General features: G+C 38.1%; 2 protein-coding genes across 2 annotated transcripts in view; one reads left to right on the forward strand and one right to left on the reverse strand.

The window, feature by feature from the left end:
* The window catches only part of LOC134794888 (brain tumor protein-like), a 500480-nt gene that overhangs the window by 471422 nt on the left and 10054 nt on the right, over positions 1-19004 (reverse strand). The gene's annotated exons all lie outside the window — the stretch shown is intronic.
* The window catches only part of LOC134795119 (uncharacterized), a 31798-nt gene continuing 28066 nt past the window's right edge, over positions 15273-19004 (forward strand). Inside the window, exon 1 of the mRNA XM_063766952.1 lies at positions 15273-15389. Within this exon, the coding sequence (XP_063623022.1) occupies positions 15273-15389 (117 nt within the window). The remainder of the gene's footprint in view (positions 15390-19004) is intronic.

Consider the following 19004-nt stretch of genomic DNA (forward strand, 5'->3'; position numbering starts at 1 on the left):
TACTTAAAAAATTGTTTTAAAATGAATTTACGCATAATATTATTTTAAAATTACTTACCTGTGATAGGAAATATGTCCTTGCCCTTGGGTGCTTGCAATTTTTGGGCTGTTGCAGTTAATTATCACGCAACGAGGCATTTTTTAATTTTTTACGGACGACCGGCTGCAACAACTGCCGCGCGTGGAATGTCAATAGCGACGGCCAACCTTGACGCTTGGTCGGGGTTCGGACACGCGAAGTAGATGCATTTGCGTCATCTATGGTATATTTAAATCTGTGTAATCAATCATCATCACTCCATGCAGACGAAGTCGGGGCAGAAACTAGTCTAGCTGTAAGTACATTTATTTTATTTTAGCAGTATCGATCGTCTCCCTCAATGTAGTATCTCTTTTATTTCTAACAAGACCAACTTCAGTCTTTCATTCCTGACATTTTCAATCTTTTATACTAAACCGAGCTACTTAAACTTTTTTTAGGGTTCCGTACCCAAAGGGTAAAAAACGGGACCCTATTACTAAGACTCCGCTGACCGTCTGTCTGTCTGTCACCAGGCTCTATCTCATGAACCGTGATAGCTAGACAGTTGAAATTTTCATAGATGATGTATTTCTGTTGCCGCTATAACAACAAATACTAAAAACAGAATATAATAAATATTTAAGTGGGGCTCCCATACAATAAACGTGATTTTTCTGCCGTTTTTTGCGTAATGGTACGGAACCCTTCGTTCGCGAGTCCGACTCGCACTTGGCCGGTTTTATGCTGAAACTACGGGCGCAGTAGACATTATTAAGTCAGAAATAAAAGAACTGTCTTTGTTTGAACTTGTCGACTGCAAGTTAAATTCTTTCCGCGGCCATGATCGATGTCGTTTACTTACTTACGTGGCTGGCTTTGTTATGTATTACCTGGCCCCAATTTCACCACGGTGACAGGTGCGACTATTGTAAAATCACTGTTGCTGACGTCACAGGCATCCATGGGCTACGGTTACCACTTACCATCGGGCGGGCTGTATTCCTGTTTGCCACCATCATTGTATTATTTAAAAAAACTTTATTATATCGGAAAAAAACAGATATTTCTTTTGCGAAGTTTCTGACAATTGTCAAGATTTAGAAGAATTGTATAGGTAATTCTTGACAGGTAATGAGTGATATGTCGGAATTTCGTGACAATTGTAGTGTTTCTTGTGACAATTGTCATAAACTTAGCAAGAGAAATATCTGTTTTTTTTCGATATAATAAAGTTTTTTTTAATAAAACAATGATGGTGGCAAACAGGAATACGGTCCGCCCGATGGTAAGCGGTAAACGTAGCCCATGGATGCCTGTGACGTCAGCAACAGTGATGTTTTACAATTGTCGCACCTGTCACCGTGGTGAAATTGGAGCCTGTAATTATATAGAAAAATGTGGTTAGTAGGTGAATTTAGTTTTAAAGTTTGTACAAAATATCATTTGGAACAAAACATCAAAAGTTAACGACCCGGGTACATACCTATATAAGGTGCGTTGGGGTACGAAAATACGAAATCCTAATCCCAATATGGGACAAAAAATAACTGTAGGTTTTCCAGTGGTTTACAAAAATAACGTACGTTTTCGTAACTTAGTGGAAGATTTATTAAGGCTAACTGAATATGCGCTTATTAAGTACAGGATGGGAAACTCTTATCTATCCTTATCTTAATCTGACGAAAAAAGAATCCACAACAAAATCAGAACGGGCCCGTTTTCAGTCACCTGTGTAATATTTCTATTTTCGCCATGGAATGATGAATCATGGAATTTCACAAGGAACACATATAGCAGTTTATTGACAATAAAAATTTCATAACCATATTATATCTATTACCGAAAGGAACGAAACGAACGAGGTAAATTTTTCATTCATATGTCATTTCACGATTCAATTTAAACCCAGTATTCTGTATCATTATTAATTTATCCAGTATTTTATAGCAACTAAAAACTGAAATTGTAGTTAAGCTATTCGCTTCGTGCACGACTGTCACGCAACCTAGCATCCGCAAATCTAGAGGAAAACGTCAATTCACTACGTCTTATAAAACTACTCCAAAACTCAAAATATACTGAACAGATTTTCACACGATTTTCATCTATAACTAACTCAGGAGTAATCGTAAATTAAAGTTCCATTTCGAGCCATATAAACTTGTATGGAATGTAAAAGACGCTATCCTTCATTAGTTCCAATTTTCACCATCGCATGCGCTGCGTTCGCTTTACTTTACCCACCATGCACTTCGCACGTAGCTAATATTATTTCCACTATTTTCCCACAATAAATATTTAGCCAGCAAATGTAGGTTATTCCAGCCAAAATTTGCTTTGTAAATTTTCTATTTCAGCTTGCTATTCGTGTAAAATAATGTGGCGATTCCGCATTGAGGTTCATTAAACATTTACAGAGGTCAGCTGGTTACAAGCGCTAGAAGTTTTGCAGTATGGCGTGTGTGTTACATCAAGATGGAGGTCTTGGTTACGAATTTAAAATCGATCCCATAATTTTCTTAGATGCTTACTAGTCGGTCGACAGTGCTGGATTTACGCCTAGACTCACAAGGTGGGGGCCTAGGGGTCTAGGCAACCTATGGTTTTGAGATGCAGAACCCTCCCTAAATTCCAAGTGGGGGTCCCTTTGTTTCACATAAAGTTTGAGTTCACAATGTATTGATTGTCATATTATCATTAGTCATAAAACTGAAACCGTTAACTTTTCAGGATTTTCGTCAGGTATATTTCTATAGATAGGTTAGGTGTGTTTTATGGCAATCCTGAAAAGTTACGCGTTTTTGAACCAAATTAATTATGACTAAGAACGAAAGTGCAGACAAACAATACATTATGACTTAAAACTTTTTGGGAAACAATAGAGAGTTCAAGTGATATACCGAGTGCCTAGGGGCCCTGGGTCTCTAAATCTGGGCCTGTCAGTCAATGAGTTTATACACGGTGTCGGTTTCAAATTAGATACAATCATCATATACGACTTTCAGAGCTACCGATTTGATGTGTGTATGTGTATTATGCTCTTTTAAATTAACTTTTGTAACTTGAAAGATCCAAAAATTACAAAAATTCTACCTATTACTTAAAGGTCGAGAAACCTGAATCGGCTACATATTAATAAGATTTGACTCATTTGACCGAAAACTGTTCCGATGGTTTCCAAGGTGTGGAGCTAAAATGTCGATGATCTCTGCGAAACCATAAATTTTTGCTGACCGTGCGTGGGAGTCGAATCGGTAGCTCGAAGGCTGCCTTTCGGCAAAGGTGAGGTTGAGAGGAAACGCGCCCCAATAGCGCCGAGAAGAGCACCAACGCTTTGGTTGTTTCCCGCACGACTTCTCTCATCAGTCTCATCTAAAGGTCCTCTATCACTGTCCTTCGTTTGATCCGTACTAAACGTAACACTTGTTAGAGAAACGCCTTTGTGTCCAAGTGTGGTTCTGGGAATATTTATGGCCAAGTTCATGGCCCGAATGAGGATAAAATTTAAAAATAAAAGAACGTCGCACGCGCCGGTCCGATTACGTGTCGCCATGTTAATGTTGATAGAGTTTGAGATACTTATATAGTTTTACCATGTTATTCATAAAACTTGCTTCTTCCAAAAACTCAACAGATATTAGACAGAGATTTATAAATAACGCCATTTACGAGTATGTATGTTTGGAGTAAGAGTACCTATAGTTTTCTGTATACCACTTAATATTGATTTTATATGGTACCGAATTTATGTCAATATCTGTCTGTTCTGGAGCAAAAAACCCACCTGAGCTCAACTGATTGTTCAGTTTAAAAGCTACATAGGTTTTAGTTATTATAGCCACGGATTCCCCAAATCACCTCAACAACAATATGGAGCATATATTGTAGTGTAAAATGATTTAGGGTAGTGCTACTCGCAATATTTTACAACAAGTACCTATAGCACCTATGAGTACCTGCGTCATCGTCATCATATCAGCCAGAGGACGTCCACTGCTGGACATAGGCCTCCGCCAAAAAGTGCCACAATGACCGGTCTTGCGCCACCCGCATCCAGCGGTCTCCCGCAACCTTTACCAGGTCGTCAGTCCACCTTGTGGGGGGGTCTACCCATGCTGCGCCTTCCGGTACGTGGTCGCCACTCAAGAACCTTTCCGCCCCAATGGCCATCGGTTCTACGGGCAATGTGCCCCGCCCACTGCCACTTAAGTTTAGCGATTCGGAGGGCTACATCGGTTACTTTGGTTCTGAGGGCCTACCGCGAATCACGTTCGACGTGTTGCCTCCCTGTCACACTTACATACGAATTACAAGTGCGACAGAGAGGCAACACGTCGAATGTGGTTGGCGGTAGATCCTCTGGAACGAAAATACTCCATGAGCCGTTGGTACGAGTATGACCTTCCTACCGAAATGATGAATTAATGTTACATTACGGAGTTCTATTTTGGGCCAAAGAGTCGATCAGACGCATCGACAGAAATATACCGGTCTATATTAATCCCACAGTACTTGCATAGAGATATAAGTAAAGAAAGAGTGGTAACTCCATACCTACATCATTTTTCTTACCAAAATGCGCGTTATTTCGTAGTCGACATCTAACGTCAAGTAGTGGAACTATCAGTACCCCTACTTGACACGAACGAACGTGGTTCGCGGTAGGCCCTCTGCTGTGCTGCTGCGGATGGCCTCATCTTACCTGCGTCATATCATAAACGCTTCATAATGCGGTGCCTGTGTAACCTGTGCACGTAGCTCAATATATGACGTTAGGATATTAAAGGTAGTTGAAGAGCTGCATAAGTAGCGTCATCTACACACAGACAAAGGACGTTACCTTTTATAGAGTTTGACTTGTCTTTATCTGCCAAGGCAAGACAAGGAAAACTGCCTACATTTTCTCTACGCCTGTTATCGCATTTTCGTTGTTTATTTACAGTGTATTAATTCAATTATGAAAACAAAACATGAAACAAAGTCGAACGTCCAAATACCAACACGCAATATCTCTTAATGACTAGAGAAACGGGGTGAACAACCCACAGCAATTTATATAATTCAATTGCTATAAATTTTTCTAATTAGACCGACCTATCGCTCGCAGAAATCCTTCACATACGCAACAAAATGAAAGCGAGGCCTATGACCCTACCACAATAAAAACTGCATGAAACCATCCGGGCTAAAATTATAATGTCGACGCACTCCCAAGCTGTCGACCTTAAAAAAATACAACCCAATACCAACCTTAAAACCACATGAATAAAATCCAGAATTATCCGACTACTTAATTCACGAGATGTCCTTCTGGCAACAAACTACCATCGCCATTCAAGACTGCTCAACCCAATAAATGTTACAACTTTCAGTCTCCATCAACCTGATTTCAACTCAAGGACATTAGTGCGTAAAGTTCAAACTCGAGCATCGTCATAGGAATGCATGCACAGGAGCCATCGGAGCCTGGATAATGCCCTTTGTTAGTCGTTACCATTCTTCGAATTTCAACTTATTGGCTTTCAGAATACCGTTCACGTTCGTTTACGATACCTGAGCACTCAAAAACTAAATGTCGTAAGCGTTGCGTGCGCGCGTAATCTAAAAACAACTTCAAGGGAATGATGACAAGGTTGTTTTTAGGTTGGTTACTGACGTGGAAGATTCAGACTGGTGTCATGACATTGCATTCCTGGCGATGCGAATGACTGGGTGATGACAACGACCAGACAAGGGCAGCACTTGCTCATGCGAGGGGCATCGCCTACGTTCGCTTGTTGCAACTATGTGGGGTACATCAATGGATAGTTGCAATGTTTCTAATTCAGGACATGTTAGATTGTTTCCGCGAGGCAATTGTAAGTCTGAGCGTCATTTCTGAGGATATCTGAGACTCGATGCGTTCGTGATCAAACTTTTAGCTTTGTGGATGGATAGGATGACTGTGGCGCCACCATGGCGGCAATGCGACATATCTGATCGTCGTAGATAGCTGTCAAAATAGTATGAAACTAGAATAGTATAATGATTTGCGTTGTCGTTGCTTGAATTTGAAGTTGTCCACCAATAAACTTCGCGTATAGCCAATAGGAGTCAGAAAAATATTTGTTTTAGTAATACACCTATCCTTCTTATTAGTTATACATGTAATCATTTGAATGATTGCATGATGCAAAAACAAGGAACGCGCAACGCGCACTTTTACACCACTGAAGTTGTAAACGAGAAACGACTATATACTTATTAGTCCTCTTACCATCAGGTGGTAAGAGGACTAGATATCTTCTCATACAGTCTCATACAGTTCTTGACACTACCACAAACGTAATTCTTAGCAATAGAAGTGACAAACTGTTAACACTTGGAGTAGACTGACAAACACTAGGACATTTACCATAATTAGGTATTCAGACAACTTGTACATACAGAACCGAAACATGCAAGGAGGTAAATACAAACTTACATTTTGACATCAATATGATATCTAAGCAATGTCATTTTGTTCTCATTTCCCCGTGCTTCTCGCTCGTGCCAATAGAAGTATGGACAATTACAAGCGAAATGCACGCGCGACTGATAAAATGACATCATTTAAATATCATTTTAATGTCAAATTGTACGTTCGAATTGGCCTGAAGGAAACAGTCACAGAGAATTGTATATACCGGTGGCTTTGAGATACAATGAATAATATATCTGCGCAGATCTAGGCTTTGATGTTACATTTAGTGATCTCAAACTTATTAATATGGGTAAGTGTTTCTAGTAGTTTCTAAGCTGCTGTGGAATCCGAGTGATCTAGGTAGATCAAACACATTTATAATGCCTACTATCATTAGGGAAAATAGCTCATTCACTTCAAACTGCTGGATCGTTTTTTATCAAACATAGCTAAGAACCACCGCAGGGAAACTCGTTTTCACGTAAAAAACCGCATCAAATCGATCCATCTGTATGTGAGCTACGATATACCATAGATAGACAGACAGACAGGTATATGAGCTACGATGCCACAGACACACAGACAGATATTGGCGTCGATTTTATAACACCCTCTTTTTGCGTCGCGGGGTCAATTCTAAGGACAATACAATAAAAGTTAACGACTCTAGTAGAGATATATATGTATATCCTGTTTTTCTTATTACCAGTATGATGACATATGATCATTATGATGATGATGATACAAACAGGCATTAGCATATATAGATTTTGTCTGAAAATGGATTAGCAATTAGCCAGTGTCTCAATAGACCATGGATCGAAAAGCAATTAATCAACCGTGTCCAAACACCGCAAGCTACTGACTTAAAAGGTCTTAACTCAATTCCTTTCTCACTCATAAATGTCCTTTTAAAAGAATAATGCACAATGGAATTAGTGCATAGCTACATTATAGAGGAAGATTAGACAGATATTATTTGGTTAAATGATCGGTCATTAGGGTATGCGATGCGCTGGAAACTATGCAAACCAAACGGCATTTCAGGATAATGGAGTGTCAAATACATGAATATAACCTCGTAAGGCCCAAGCTATTTTTAGGACGTTTATCATATCTACCCAAGGGCCTAATTTTAGGTACTTATACTAGCGGCCCAGACCTTCTACTTGCTATAAAATCTGAAATTGGCATATTTTTAGCTGAAGTCTTATTAAGTACTGTAAATGTAAGTATTATGAATAAAATTAATTTAAAATTACTCGAAAAAAAAATGTCCTATTTTTAGGTCACTGGGATTATATTTTGTGAATATTTGTTATTTTATCTAGTCACTACATTTGCAATAAACCAATGAAATAGCTGTGAATCATTAAATAAAAACGAACATACATATTTCATAATTATTTTTATTTATGTAGGTAGTACATTACAGTTGTACAAAAAATCTAAACTTATGTATTCTAAACATCAACAAAAAGCACTTTCTTCTAAAATATTATCACATCAGCCTCAACTTTGTTTAACAATTGCACTTTATTAAGGATGAGATCAAGTTTCTCACATTACTTATATAAACAATTAAACATCATAAAAAAGAAATTCGAGTCCTTGAATTTCCACGAGAACGGCGTGAAATGTGAGATTCTGCAGGCGTGACATTTTTATTTCCAACCGAAGCAGTAACCATCTGGGTCTCTGGAGGAACTAGTTCATTTTCATCTTCAGGTGACGAAGATGTTGAGGAGTAAGAAGGCTGATCACGTCTCGGGGGTTGAAAATCCGCATCAAATATGTCATCATCGTAATCACTTATTTCTAAGTCGGATTCGTTTAGATTTAAATAATTTTCTAATTCTGCATCCCTCAAGCCTGTAACAATGCAACACTCGGAATAAACGCCCGAAGTCCCAAATTTATGACAAAACAATTATATTGTACTAATGCAATAACATTCCATCGACCTAATTTTAGGACATCGAAATTTACTCGCATCTCCTGCTCGAAATAAATAATAGCGGAAAAAAATTTTTAGTGATCGTCATAATACAAAGCTTAAATAAGTATTTTTAATTAAATTTAGGTTAAAATAATTTAAGATTCTGGTGAAAAAAACGGATTTACTTACAACGTTTTCGCGAGGACGCCATCTTCCCAACATCCGCGTGCCAAAAGACTGTCATTTGATTGTCAAACGTCAAACTGACAGGTAACCATAATAGCTGCGTTCAGTTCCGCCATATTTAAGAAATAAAGGTTTCTTTACACGCAAAGATTTAGGATCGGTACGTGTCAGAAGTGAATGACCTAATTTTAGGACTCTGGGCCGCTAATTGATAAATTAATATAGTTGCTTGGGCCGGAAGGACTACATTTCTCAGTCCTAAAAATGGGACGTTGGGCCTTACGAGGATAATGGATATTGAGATTATTCAACAGTGTTTTCAGGTAAAACGTAAATAAAATTAATTATAAGAAATTACTGTCAATCACATAGCGAAACGAGCATACGGTGACGTCAATCAAAAATTCTGTTTTAGAGACTCACACGAACATAGCCATTAAGGATGACTCACGCTAGACCGGGCCCTGCCCGGGCCGAGGCGTCCAATATGTCATGCTCTATGACGATGCTCCATGCTCCATAGAAAACGAAGCACTGGAAGCTCCGGCCCGGCCCCGGCTCGGTCTAGCGTGAGTCATTCTTAACTCGTAAGCGTGTAAAACCAGAAAACCGCCGGGGTTTTAAGCAAGTGTTCGCCGCAGTCGGCTAAGTCTCGGTAGCTTAGTTAGCACGGTGGGTAACCTAACCCCTAAAGTAGGTGAATTTTCTCCCTTTCGGATCTGCAGGTACCTTAACGTATACTGAAAGAAATGTTTGCATAACAGTGACAAAATATTTTGTTACTACATACTTACACAAAAAATGGCACTAGCAAACTATGTGTTAAGTCTACAACAAAATCGGTTTTAAGATAAGTATATAAAATTATTTCTTTACTAGATGACCCGATGATGAAATAGAGATTCATTTCTTATCATATCATTTCTTAAGTTCAATTATTTTGTTCGGCTATGAGTTCGGCTAGTTATTTTTTTAAGGGCCACTTGCACCATCCCACTAACCCAGGGTTAATCGGTTAAACCTGGAGTTACCATGGTTACCAGTTCAATTTGACACTGGGTTACCGGTTTAACCGGTTAACCCCGGGTTAGTGGAATGGTGCAAGTGGCGCTAAGTGTGTTAACGTTACTTAAACACAACGCATTACCGATCACGTGAACTGCACACAATGACCCAGTTTGCCACATTGCCCCCGGCCAATAAGAATTACACATCCATATGCTGGAATCCTTAGTGCAACGTAACTAACGTTCGAATCTGCAACATAGTCTAATTGCAGGGATCGAACTCGCTAACGGTTGGACCGCGCGGTACTGATACTGTGTTTGGCTCTGGTTTTTTTTGTGACTGGCTAATAAAATGAGTTAAATTAAAAGGCCATGGCAGGATAAGCTAAGTGAATCTGCCCCCAGCGAGTTTTGGCTTGTAATTTTTTTCGATGATGTGGCTTTGTATTGGTAACAAGTTTGCACAATTTGAGCCCCCAAAAGTTTATAGTAAAAAAAAAAAACGAAACGATCTTTTTTCAATATTTTTTTTCTAGACAGCCGATTTTGACTTGCGTCACGTATTATGTGCATATAGTAAAGACAATTAATTACTATAAAAATTCGAAGTTCATGTGAATAACCGGCACAGAGGGACATTTCTTTAATTTTTATTTTATACGTGGCCAGTGTTCATCATTATAAGCATGCACGTTTCTATAAAGAGTTTTTAATCGAGTAGTTTTGACGAGCGGGTGGGTATAGAAAATGTAGAGTGATGTATTCAATTAAAAAAACACCTTGTTCTACGACAGATAAAATGAAGTAAATACATTAATTTTGTAACTTATTAAAGAGGTTAGCTTTGGTGAAAAATTTTGAGGTGTCGCTGACGTGAAAGTAATAAAAAAATTTTTTTGAAAAAAATAAATTTCTGTTTTTTTTTTCATTTTTGTATGGCAATATATCCGATAATTAATGTCATATATGTCGGCGCGTGACTCCAGAAGGACGTATTGCAGCTTTATAGTTCATAGTTTTAGACGCCTGTATCAAATCGATTAGCAATATTCGGCTACGGCTACGCCCTCTAGTGGCGTATTGTTGAACTAAGATGACAGGTAAAAGGCTTTGGAACGTCAAGTGGTTTTAACTTGGGTTGAAGTTCGGTACGAGGTGGCAGTTTTGTTGTTATGTTGGTAGACTTGTCAAGCAGGTAAGCCAACTTGACTTTGAGGCGGGAGCAGCGAGGCTCCACCTAAGTGTGTGTGTTGTGTGTTTGGCTGTTTCTTCTTGATCGGACCGCGCTAGAGATCGGACGTTATCGTTAGCCATACCTCGTGCCTAACTCGCCACGTTCCTGAAGGCTTATACCTGAAGGATTATTCTGAAAGCTTATAGAATCCAATGTTCTTTAACCATTTAGCTAAGTGTTTTATTTCAAGTGTTATTTTGATTTCTTATGTTTCATTAGAAGCTTACTTTTGTGAAATAAAGAAAGGATGTGTTATGTGTTGTTTTGAAAAGATGTGTCCCTCTGAGTTTGTTGCCGGTCCCATATTAGGCTAAATCTTCTCAGGTCAGAGGTGTAGGGTTGGAGCCGGCCTAGTTTGACTTGAATAAAGATTTGAACGTTTTATGTGATCTTTTTATTTTAAAATGCATCCGCATGAATCTTAATAGTGATTAGTTATTTTTATCATTTAGTATGTACTGAAATATAGTAGGCGCTAGTATGGTTAACGAGTCCGAATGTTTATTTCATGCACTGGTAGCAGTGGTAGCATACTAATTTAGCTGTGAAGTGATACATCGAGGGACTACGCCCATGCGCCCACCGCCATTAGGACCATCTCTGCGACATATAATTGTCTTTACTATATTCATATTGTTTTCTATATTGTCTTTATTATATTTTATATTTTTGCGTGACGCACGTCAAAATCGGCTAGCTAGAAAATAAAATATTGAAAAAAGATCATATTTAGTTTTTTATTTTTTATTTTAAAACTATCAACTTTTGGGATCTCAAATTTTGCATACTTGTTACCAATACAAAGCCACATCGACAAAAATTACAAGCCAAAACTCGCTGGGAGCAGATTCACTTAGCTTATCCTGCCATGGCCTTTTATATCAGTCATTAGAAATTAGAACAGACAAACGACAATTCGCTATGATAACCGATGATCGTCGGGGCACAAATATTTTTGAGGGGTCCCTATTGTTTTTTGTTTCTCAAAAAGATTTAAGTCCTAATTGTTTTGTTTGTCCGCATTTTCGTTAGTCATTATAATTTGTTTGGTTCAGAAACGCGTAACTTTTCAGGATTGCCATAAACCTAACCTAACGTATCTATAGGATAACCTTACGAAAATCCTGAAAAGTTAACGGTTTCAGTTTTAGGACTAATGATAATTATGACAAACAATAAACTATGACTTAAAACTTTATGTCAAACCCCCCATTTTGAGTGGTGACCGCGAACTGGAGGGGAGCCAGAGAGGCACCTAATCAGCGACGGAATATACCTACTTATTCGATTAAGAACGCATATTATATTGGCAGGCCTTCCAATGCGCACGGTCCAAGTCTTGAACAACTAGGTTCACTAGTCGGGTTGAATCACCCAACGATACTCGGACTGCCTCAACGTTACCAGACAATAGATTCGAACGAGCGGTCACGTCCCACACCCAAGATTAAACTATTAATATGCAAACTGCATAGACGCGCTGATTGACGAATCATTGCACCGTACTCCTTGGAAATAATGCCCGTTTTCCCCTAGCATTTGATTTGAGATTGAGATCAAGCCAATATAAATCTTATGGAAGTGGAATAGGGTTGGTTTTGCAGTGGATGGTATAGTGACGATTTTAGTGACGCAAGGAAGTTTGGTGTGTTTGTTGATCATATATTGATTCTTAGGATTATTGAGTTATAATATGATCATATATAAATGAATAGGTACTCTGTAATCGTCCTGCAGAGAATTTATTCGGCCGCTTTTACTGCATAATACCTACATAATGACAAATTAATCTCTTTCAGTTAACTAGGTATTGTATTTATAAATATTGCTATATATTTTTCATGTCACTATATGATGTCACTATAAATGTTGTATTGACTTGTGAAAAATCCCTTGAAGCCTACTTACAGAATTTTTTTTTTAATTTTGTATATTTAACGACTGAGAAGAATAACTGTATTATTTACGGGTAATAAACTCTAGGTTTTTAGAGTTACGTAACCTACACAATGACGCCTCAGATGGAGTGAATGGACTACTTAGCGTAGCACTAACGGGTTAACACTTCGTTCGGTAATTGCTAATGTACATAAATATGGGGTTACGTAGTGAGAAACAGTGGATTTGGTGAATGAACTGTTGCAAGGTGTATTGTGGTAGAGTAGTCTTAAACAAGCAACATACATTTTTTTTAAATAGTTTTTACGTCGAATTACAGAAGTGACAAATTAAGTAGGTAGTTTAAAGCGTGCTGAAATATCATGGAGTAGGTACCTATACGATATACATAGTGGTAGAAAAGTCTTAAAAAGTATTATATCTTTTTAAATTCTTATATAATATGTTGGCTTACTTTAGATCAACAATTTATTATAAATTGTGCAGTTAAGTAAATGATTGGAAACGTCAAGCGATTATTGTTTTTTTTTTGGACAGTGCTATACTTACATACTAGTAATACCTAGTCACAATAGTCATAGTTTTTTATCACCTTCTCTTCTTCTCTCACCATCTTTCGAACAATACACCTACTACTATTTCACTACTACTACTATTTCACTACACTATTTCAAAAATTTGCTTATTTGCCTTAATTTGGCAGTTTAATTTCACTCATTTAATTATATTATATTATTTACATAAGTTGGTGTTATAGTAAACCAATTTTCGCAGTTTTGCATGTTCCTCATTTTAGAAATAGGTGTATTATTTTATCAGCGGAAAAATACGCTTATATAGAGGAATGACCGTCTATATCTTCCTACTAACGAAGTCTTTCAACTATTGACTTTGCATAATAATGCCCTACACCTTGCGGCTTCGTATAATAATGGTAAACATTTCAGTACGGACATTTCTCTAAATTTACGAGACCTTTAAAGGGAAATTTCATCGGAAACGTCTCACGTACAAATTGCTTTTTAAAATCCTACATTGTGCCTGTACATAAATAACGACGATCTAATTTCATTCGAACATGAGACCTAGAGGACTATTCGAAGATAAAAATATCAACTTGATTTGTCATTATTATGAATGACATTATACGATTTGTTATTATACGATTATGATGCAGTGCAACTCGCGCGTGCGTGCACAAAGCCGGCCAAGTGCGAGTCGGACTCGCGCACGAAATGTTCCGTACCATTATGCATAAAACGGCAAAAAAATCACGTTTGTTGTGTGGGAGCCCCACTTAAATATTTATTTTATTATGTTTTTAGTATTTCTTGTTATAGCCGCAACAGAAATATATCATCTCAAAATTTCAACTGTCTAATAGCTATCACGGTACATGAGATACAGCTCGGTGACAGACAGACGGACGGACAGACGGACAGCGGAGTCTTAGTAATAGGGTTCCGTTTTTACCCTTTGAGTATGGAATGGAACCCTAAAAAGGTTGCATTCGTTTAGTGACTGCTGTTGCAGCGTTAATAGTACAGAGTTGATGTCAGCAATGTATCTGACAACCTCTTTGATAAAACGAGTGACAAATTGAAGTTAATGGCGACAGCAATGCAATTTATTAACGAAATTGACAGTGACATTGTCCGCGTTAACGCCGTAGCAGAAAAGGTGACGTTCAGATGATGACTGCAGCTGCATTACTGTTGCGCAATTACTGCTGCGACGTTGTCACTGTCAATTTCATTGATAAAATGAGTGACGTTCTTAACCACATTACAGCCGCGATTAGATCGTTCAATCTATCACTAATTTTATCAAGGAAATATACAAATACAGCGGCCGCGTCAAGGCGGTAGCAGTAATGCAGCTGCAGTGGCCATCCGAACGTCACCCTAACGCTAGCAGCGCCATCCAAGTATATACTTGGATGGCGGATCCTTTAGAGCACTGCGAGTACTATGTAGCGTTATGGCTTGCCGTGGAATTATGCTGAATGGGGATCCTGTTTAGCATCTAGTTTGTGTAATTTGTGTTATTTTTTATACTCAATTAAGATGTTAAATAAATGTATTTCTTCTTCTTCTAGTACAAAGCTTATATGTAATATCATATCAATAAGAAATCAAGTTGAGAATTTCAAACTTCGAATTGATCTTCTAATTCGGAACTCCACTTCGCGCTAATAGAAAACGTAGCGCCTTTCAATTCGATGAACTCAATTTCGACGCTAACCGTTTTGATATTTTCGTTTCCCAGTCGACGAGAGTTTGACTAAGGTTTAACTAACGTATTTTTTTTTTCACAAAAAAACTTACATGGTATTTACATTTTTATATTCCGCCAAACTGAGGACAGTTTGTTGGCGGATAAAGCGCTCTCTATCTTCTTGTGTTCTACCCACTTAACTTACATACTTATCAACATACACATACATATTTTCAATCACTCGCGCGACATGTTTCGGAGAGCCTGGGTCTTTAAACCGTGCTCTCTGGGTCGTAAAACCGTTTTTAACCACTATTTAAGAGTGCATGAGTAGTGTTCACGATATCCGCGCGCCGCGTACTGTAGCTCGCCGCGAAGCGCGCTGGGCGCGCGATGAAATAACCGGTTGGGGTGGTCTTCCGCTGCCGTTGCAGGCGGGCACGGTGACGGGTGGGTTTAGGTCACCCAACACTTGCAACGATAAACAGCACGAACTTTATACTGGTCCCTCACCAACGCTCGCGACAACATTGGGTATACAACATGACTAAAGTGTTGTATTTTACTTAAAGACTCTATTAACTTATGACCTTATGGCACGTAAGTATATTGAAATATCTCACAATTTCGTCAGCAACGCGACACCAATCACGAATTAATTTGAATTCTTAACGAGAGGGATTGTAGTCCTTTAAGATGTCAAATAAATCAATTTGAATTCAGGGATTAAATCGGACACGGATTAACTTAAAACAAGGTTTTTTTACAGCTAGCCTTTAACATTTCACTATGCCAAATAAATAGCAAATATGTACATAAAATAAATAAATATTATAAGATAATCTTACACAAATCGACCTAGTCCCACATTAACTTCAATAAGGCTTGTGTTGCAGGTACTAAACGACGATAGGGGTATATATAATAGATACCTACATATAGATAAATACTTAAATATATATAGAAATATCCATAGCTCAGGATCGAACATCTGTGATAAACACAAGAAATAAATCTTCTTATCAGGATTCGAACCCGGGGAGCTCCTGCTTTGTAGGCAGGGTCGCTAATAGTGTCAATACCGACCACGAAACCGTTTAAGTTAGGAGGAAGTTTCGTTATCCCTCTATTACTATAAAATGCTTTGCTGATTAATCAAGCAAATAAAAGAAAATTAAGTAGAAAACAATTTAATAGTAATTACAGAAACTAGAAAGGCCGTGAGATAAAAGTGCAAAAATAAGCCTTTGCTTAATAAAACCCAGAATTCGTGAAAGCGGCCCAATGGTACTCGAGAACCAATCTTGTAGGTCCAAGTGTTCCAGTCTTTCCCCTTCAAGGTGTTCCACGTGATAAGTGGCAGCGGATGTGTTATTAAAGTCAGTCGAGATAGATTGTAACCACGATAAAAAGTTTACTCTACATTTAGGCTATTTCTAAAGTAGAGTTTTCCTTAACGACGCTTATACCAGGACCTACCCTGACTGACCGTACAGTACATTACAGCCTATTCACCAATAAGCAGATATCATAATTTTCCATTTGCTACGACACGGTCGTTTTTTTCGACACTACCGTACACGACGCTCTACACGAGGCAGCAGATAGAAGTGGATGGCGCCGAGTGGTCCGCACAAAACTATTTCGACGAGATGGTCACGACCCTCACTACCCTCATCATTGAGGAAACCGACGCGAGGAGGAGGAGGGAGTCGATTTTTTATTTTATTAATGTCATGACAATTTCCATTTATGCTAGACGATTTAGGGTTGCACTTACTGTACGTATGTAGAAGCTTTCAGACGCAGAATAGACGGCGAGGTTTTTGGCCTTTCCTTTTCAGCGCCCATCATTCATATTTTATACATATTTTCCTAAGGTATATCTATCTATAAATGGCACGAGGTGAGAGTAGGAAGATTAAAAAGTACATACGTAAAGTTGTTGGTATGTGGAAACACCAACCCTATGTTTATACCAACCCTATGTAACCCGTTTTCCGCAAATAAAATTCATTCGTTCATTCATTCATTCAACACCGTCCATCAAAGCTATAAGCATTAAGCTAATTTTACTGTTTAACTCACGTATTTTTAGTCACTCGGGCAAAAAAAGCGTTAAATTTGTTTAATTTTAGACTCACGACAGTTTAAATTGGAAAATTAGAACAGTTAATAAAGAAATAAATACCTAACAGTTACTACAGTTTCAGAAATAAAAAAGAAACTTCAAAATGTATTACATTTATTTTATTTTTATTTAGAAATTTAATTCAGGCAACAAGGCCCATATTACAAATACCTTACAGACTAACATACATATGTATTTTATAAACTTAAAACTAAACACTATTTAGTCGACAAAACGGCGTGGCTTCGTTGCGTTGCATTTAACTCGCTCCCATTTTTTACTTGTACCACCCTCAACATTCCCAGGATTGGGTACTTACGTCAATCGCTTTAGGTTTTAGAGTGCGGACGTCATGTGTTAGGGATTTTTCCACTTAATTGATTAAAACGGGGAATGTGTGCGTTTGATGTGAGTGTGACCTCCGGCGTCTGTTTATTTGCGTGACGTTCGATGACACAGAAGGATAGGAAAAGGAAGGTAGAAGGGGGAAGGATTGGAGGAAGGAAGAAGGAAGGAGGGAGCTCGAAAACAATACAAAAGGTAATCACGGTTCATAACCCGGTCGATATAAGTCTACAAAACGATTAATTAGTTCATGTGAATATGTGTGTAAGTATGTATTGAATCATGGGCACCATGTCTTCTATAAGCAGCGTTAGATATCCGATTCCAAAATTTGTTAAAAAAATTTAACATGTAAACCAAAACTAATTATTTTTATGAAAATAAGTTTAATGTGGATTTTTTTTAACACTTTTTCTAAATATGCTGCGCTGTGTACATACCTACTCCGCCAAGCTTTAATGTTTATTTGGGCACAAACGGTATATCCTCCCATCTTCTCTCATCTCATCATCTCATTTCATCTTCTTTTCCGCATATTCCGGAATTAATGCAAACTGACGCCTTGCGGTCTAATTCCGTTAACTTGTAGGTAAGTACAAGAATATTAATAGATCAGAAAAGTACAAAAATATCAAAACATTAAGTGAACTATATCTAATTGCAGGTCAAACCGTCTCTATAAACTTATAGAATATACCTACTTCCAAAAAGAAATGTTAAGTAAAATAGGTACTTTAATTTTAATATTCATCTAAACTTTTCAATTTTCATTACTGTCTAAACTTATCAACTTATTCTAACTTTTAGCTAAATTAGCATTGAGAGAACTTTACCACGTTTTAGGGTGTTACCACCACTTGTAGACGCCGATTCGACAAGCATATGACGCGTCTCTAGTGGTACCGACCGACGCATAGGTATTATGCGACCTTTTGGTAGCATCGAAGACCGCATGGCGCTTGATCGCGTTTCTACCACAGAACCGATTTGCAAGGATGCGTTGCTAGGGATGTGTTTGTTAAGAACCAATAGGATCACTTCATATGTTTTCCTCACTCAGCGTGCAGTGATTCTATTGGTTATTATAAACACATCCCTCGCAACGCGTCCTCGGATATCTCTAGTCGAAACGCACCCTTAACCCTTCGGGAAAAAAACCCTTCATTCATTCCTTCCTTCCTTCCTTCCTTCTTTCCTTCTGTGTCAAAAATTTGCTACTGAATTAATAACCTTGTAACTGTAAATTACAGTCCAAATTGTGTGGTTCGTATACGGGATAAGGTTATTCGCTCTTACGACATACTTAGACAGAGTTTGTTGAACGTCCTCAGCCAATTCGGCGGTGACAAATGTGGTGACACCCTTATTAGTCTGAGGGCCCTACATTGCAGACGATCTGTAATTAAGTTGTCAGAAGTGATAGTTTAATTAGTTGTCTAATGACAGAGACACACGAAAGGATATTACGTGGAAAAATGCTGCAAATTTCAAAGTAAAAGAGATGTTTTTATGTGAGAGATTTTCCATCTCTACGTGAGAGTTTTTATACCATATATGTATTAAGACAATACAAGCTTATAAT

This window comes from Cydia splendana, chromosome 11 (genome assembly GCF_910591565.1).
Source record: "Cydia splendana chromosome 11, ilCydSple1.2, whole genome shotgun sequence".
In the NCBI taxonomy this organism is placed as follows: Eukaryota; Metazoa; Arthropoda; class Insecta; order Lepidoptera; family Tortricidae; genus Cydia; species Cydia splendana.